Source organism: Geospiza fortis, unplaced genomic scaffold, assembly GCF_000277835.1.
Source record: "Geospiza fortis unplaced genomic scaffold, GeoFor_1.0 scaffold112, whole genome shotgun sequence".
In the NCBI taxonomy this organism is placed as follows: Eukaryota; Metazoa; Chordata; class Aves; order Passeriformes; family Thraupidae; genus Geospiza; species Geospiza fortis.
The window spans coordinates 13,658,393-13,662,954 of NW_005054298.1; the positions used below are offsets into that span (position 1 = coordinate 13,658,393).

General features: G+C 62.7%; 1 protein-coding gene across 1 annotated transcript in view; it reads right to left on the reverse strand.

The window, feature by feature from the left end:
* The window catches only part of TNS1 (tensin 1), a 63,940-nt gene extending 59,630 nt beyond the window's left edge, over nucleotides 1–4,310 (reverse strand). The window contains exons 1-2 of the mRNA XM_031057858.1: nucleotides 4,200–4,310; nucleotides 2,967–3,004 (exon numbers count right to left, since the gene is read on the reverse strand). Coding sequence (XP_030913718.1) covers nucleotides 2,967–3,004; nucleotides 4,200–4,275 — 114 coding nt within the window. The 5' untranslated portion in view covers nucleotides 4,276–4,310. The remainder of the gene's footprint in view (nucleotides 1–2,966; nucleotides 3,005–4,199) is intronic.
* Between the last annotated feature and the right edge of the window lie 252 nt (nucleotides 4,311–4,562).

Genomic DNA, 4,562 nt, shown 5'->3' on the forward strand with positions numbered 1-4,562 from the left:
CCCTTGTGTGGCAGGCTGGAGCCTGGCCAGGCCCAGGGACTGGCACTGGCGCCATTTCCCAGAACCAAGCACCAGCAATCGCCAGCCAATCCGGCAGCCAAACGCCACAGCGCTCCCTGTCCCCCAGCCAAACCATCCATTGTGGGGCCAGCTCCCTCTACGGGAAGCAGCACAGGCCCCCATCTTTTCCCAGCCTCTCCAACCAGCATCATGGCAAAATCTGGCCACAGTCAGAGTGAAGGCATCCCGGGGGACGGAGACACTCCTAGGATATCCCTTGATTTGGGACATGACTGCATGGCCCCACTGCTCAGAGCAGCCTCGGTCAGAGAGCAGTGTCACCACTGATCCTGGCTGTGCCACTGCCAGCACACGCCACCCACGACACAGGCTCACCCACGCCTGAACGCAGGCACAGAAGTACTGCACCCCACACCACGTTCCCTGCCTCCTGCTGCCCCCACACAGGGCTGGGTGACTCAGTTTCCCCGCTTTTCAAGGGAAGATACACCCCCGCAGCTTTGGGCAGGCAGTTTTGGTGCAGGGAGGGAGGGAGGGGCAGGCTGTGTGTGTCACATACATACCAGTGTCCATCCATCCAACCGTCCCTCTCCAAGAGAGGGAGGGAGGTTTGCTAAGCAAGGAAAAATCCCTCAGCAGAGGCACAGGGCGCAAGAAGGGCCTTACATGGGCATGGGAACAGAGTTGTGCTTCCCAGCTGATGAGTGTGCAGCTGCCCTGGCCCCTCCACAGCCACCCACGGGCACCAGCATCACTGCCAGCACAGGGCAGTGTGTTCCAGCACTGTTGCCCCACTGTCTTTCAGGCAGGATGGAAACTTGAGGGATGCAGGTCACTGCCAGGGCACAGGTCCTGCCCTCCCTGCTACAGCTCTGCCTGCTCACTGCCTTCTCATGGAGGGGGCACTCACTAGCACCCCAAAAGCTCCCAGGCATCCCCAGATACACTCCAGTGCCCCCTCCCCTTATCCCCATCACACCCGTGGTACCCCCTGGCACCCCACACTGATTACCAGGAGTACAACTCTTTACACCCCACCCACACCCCCATCTCTCCCCCTCCCCTATGCCTGGTCCATTTGAGGTTTGTAAGTGGGGGCTTTCCCCCCAGGATGCAGCTGGCTGGGAGCTGGCCGTGCTATGGGGCAGAACAAAGAGGTGGAGCAAGTCCCAGGGAGGTAAATGTGGGGACCAAAGAGCAGACACTGCCAGTAGCATGGTGAGGCAGACTCCAGGGCCAGGAGACATCAGAGTCAGTGGACACCAGGACTTTGGCAGCATATCCAGGGCAGGAAGAGGAAGCACTTCAGGGTGCAGCTTCCAGCACTTTGGGGGTGCATTCATCTTCCCTCTCCAAAGTATCCTGGAGGTGCAGGGGTTAAACATGAGGGACTTCAGGTAAACAAGAGGCCATTTTTGCTCCATGCCAAGCCCCCTCCCCACGTGCACCCTCCTCGGAGACCCTACAATAACAGGCTGGCGTGTGAGTCAGCTAGCCATCTGCCCGACCGGAGGAGCCCCTCCCTGGGCGCTGGCCCAAAGGAGCTCTGCAGAAGGCCCCTGGCCCTGGCCCCATGCACGCTCCCCCCAGCAGCAAACCCCTCGGCTAGCTGGCCCCACCGAGGGGGCTCCAGCTTCCAGCGAGCGTGGGAAGGGTGATGGAGGCTAATGAAATGCAGCCGGCCGAGAGAGCGAGCCCCGGGCTGCCCATGCGCACAGCCCAGCCAGATGTGGGAGCCTGGTATGACCCCCCTCTCGGTGTACAGCCCCCTATCAGACATCAGAGAATCCCCACCGGGTTCACACCCAGACACACATGCTTCCTGACACTCCCTCCTGCCTGGAAACCACTGGCAGATGCTCCCTGCCACTGTACCACAGGCATCCCCTCCTGCACGCCCCTCCCAGCCCTCCCCACAGCACCCTGGCAAGGCCACCTTCCCTGGCCTCAGCCTTCCTGGCATCTTTGGCACAGGCTGCCCGGGGTGACACAGGGTCCTGGGGTGGCCCAGAGTTGACACAGGGTCCTGGGGCTGGCACAGCTCCACTGAGCCCCCCAGTCACCTTCGCCCAGCCCGCTCAACACCCAGGGTACCCCACGGCCCCACTTCCCCCAAGAGCCCAGCTGGGGCTCGGTGCCAGGGCTGCTGCCAGTGCCTGCCCTGCACCACCACCCATACTGTGGCACCCTGCAAAGCCCAACATGTGCCCGACCCCTGGCACAGCACCCCCCCTTCCTTCTCCCTCCCTGCCCAGCTGGGCACAGGCAATGGGCACAGGAACAGGCATGTCCCAGCCTACGCTGTCTGCCTGGGGCATGCCAGGCTCTTCCTGCCCAGGATGCCAGCCCCAGAGATAGCTGGCATACACACCTCCCCAGGGATTAAGAACACGAAGCCTCCCCTGCCCCGGCAGCACAGTAATGGGCACCGTGCCCACCTCCAGCTCCTCGGAGAATCCGGGTTGCTGTAGGGTCCCCCTCTGGTGGTGCAGCAGCTGGATAGACAGACACCACTGGGCATCCTCTGTCTCCTGCCAGCAAGATCCGCCCCTGGCCGGGCATCAGCAGAGCTGCTCAGCCTGTGTGCACGCAGCTGGCAGGGCTCAGCCACGGCGCATGGCACCCACGTGCCCAGCACTCACCCTGGCAAAGGGCACCCCGCTCCAGGCACTGGGGCACAGATGCCTGCTGGCCTGCTCTGACAAGGGCTGCACCCCAAATCCCAGCCTTGTACACAGACAGGCACATGCTGTCAGTGACTAGGCAGCAGGACGGCACTGCCAGCCTCACCCAGTGGTGACACCAGTGCCACCACGACCAGCCCAGGGCCATCGGCCCATCTGGGTGCCATCCAGTGGGGTCAGCTGGCATCGACCATGGCATCCTTCCTCTGAGTCCCCAGCACCCGCAGGCAGGGCTGGGGACACCTCAGGACGCTGCCTTACCTTGGCTTGGCACTTGGTGTGGCAGGAGAGCTTGCAGCCTGTGGGACAGAGAGGGAGAGAGGGTTATTGGAGGCAGGAGGAGGAGCAGTGCCAGGGGGCAGTCTGCAGGCACCCCACATGCAGGGCAGGAAGGAGGGGCACCCAGCACTGCAGGGCACTGCAGAGCACCTTGGCACTGGGCACTGCCAGGACGTGCACATGCACACAGGGAGCCCACACCTCACACTGGTGCACACACATACAGGCGGCAGCAGCACAGCAGCAGGCGCACAAAACATGGCTCTGGGGCACACACGGTGCCAGTGTGCCAGTGAGTGTGTGTGAGTGCAAGCCCCAGTGCCCAGGGTGAACAGCATGGAGGCAGACCATGCACACACAGGTCTCATGGGGCCTCTCATGGGGTCTCATGGACACTGGCATGACTGAGAGCACCACAGGGGTGCTGCCATTGCCTGCGCTCCCTCCCTCCTTCCCATGCACTGCTGCTGCACACTTTCACCCGTGCCCCATGGAGGGCATGTGCTCATGGGCAGAGCAGGCTTGTTTGCCACTGCTGGGGACACTTATACAGTGCACCACTATGCTGCCTGAGTAGCCCCGCAAAGACACCTGTCCCATCCCCAGGGGACACAAGGGTCCCCATGCAGCACAGCCACGGCCGCACCCCAGTCCCTGTTCCCCTTGGGCCTGTTTCCTGCAGCACAGGAAGCCTCATTGTTCCCGTTTCCTCTGTCCGCCCCTCGCACGGGGCTCAGCGACACCGCACACGTGCGAGGGCTGGCAGCCCCACCTGTGACCCACCGGGTGCCACGGGCAGCAAGCACGGCTCAGGGGTGACACCCTCGTGTGTGCACAGACCCCCACCCTTGTGTACAGACCCCCACCCATGTGCACAGACCCCCACCCATGTGCACACACGTGGTGGCCGCTGCACACTCACTGCACGTGCATGAAACTGACACATGGCCACGTACACGTGTGACACCTCAGTGTCTCCATGGGCCACCCTGGCCTCTCGGCCACCTTCCCACCCACAAAGGCACTGCAATACTCTCTCATAGCCACAGCTCTCCCTCTAACACACAAGCACACGTGTGTGTGTGTGCACAGATTGGCACAGGCACACGTTCCCACACTCAGATCCTCGTGCATGCAGGCATGCACACACATCCCCGATGTCCTGACCTCCCTGGCATGTCCCCGTGCAGCCGCGCTCCCACAGCCCCAGCTCACCTCTGCAGGTGCTGCCCTGGCGCGTGATGGCCTGCCGGCAGATCCCACAGGCCTTCACCTTCTTGAAGCTCGTCATCTTGAAGGAGTGTGCTGGAGGGGCCTCCAGGTCCTGGGGCTGGGGGGAACACGGGGCTTCGTCAGTGGGAACAAGGTGGCACCAAGTCCCAGACACTCAGCTCTGACCTGCCTGTTTCCCCCGGGGCGGCAGTTCATCCTCCACCCATGTCCCCCACACCCCTTCACCTGTGAACAGCTGTGAACTCTGCAGCAGTGGTAAAGAGTATGGGCTACAGGATACGGGGTACAGGGCAGGGGATGGGGGGTTATGGAGTGGGGATAGGGGGTACAGGGGAGGGGGGGTAT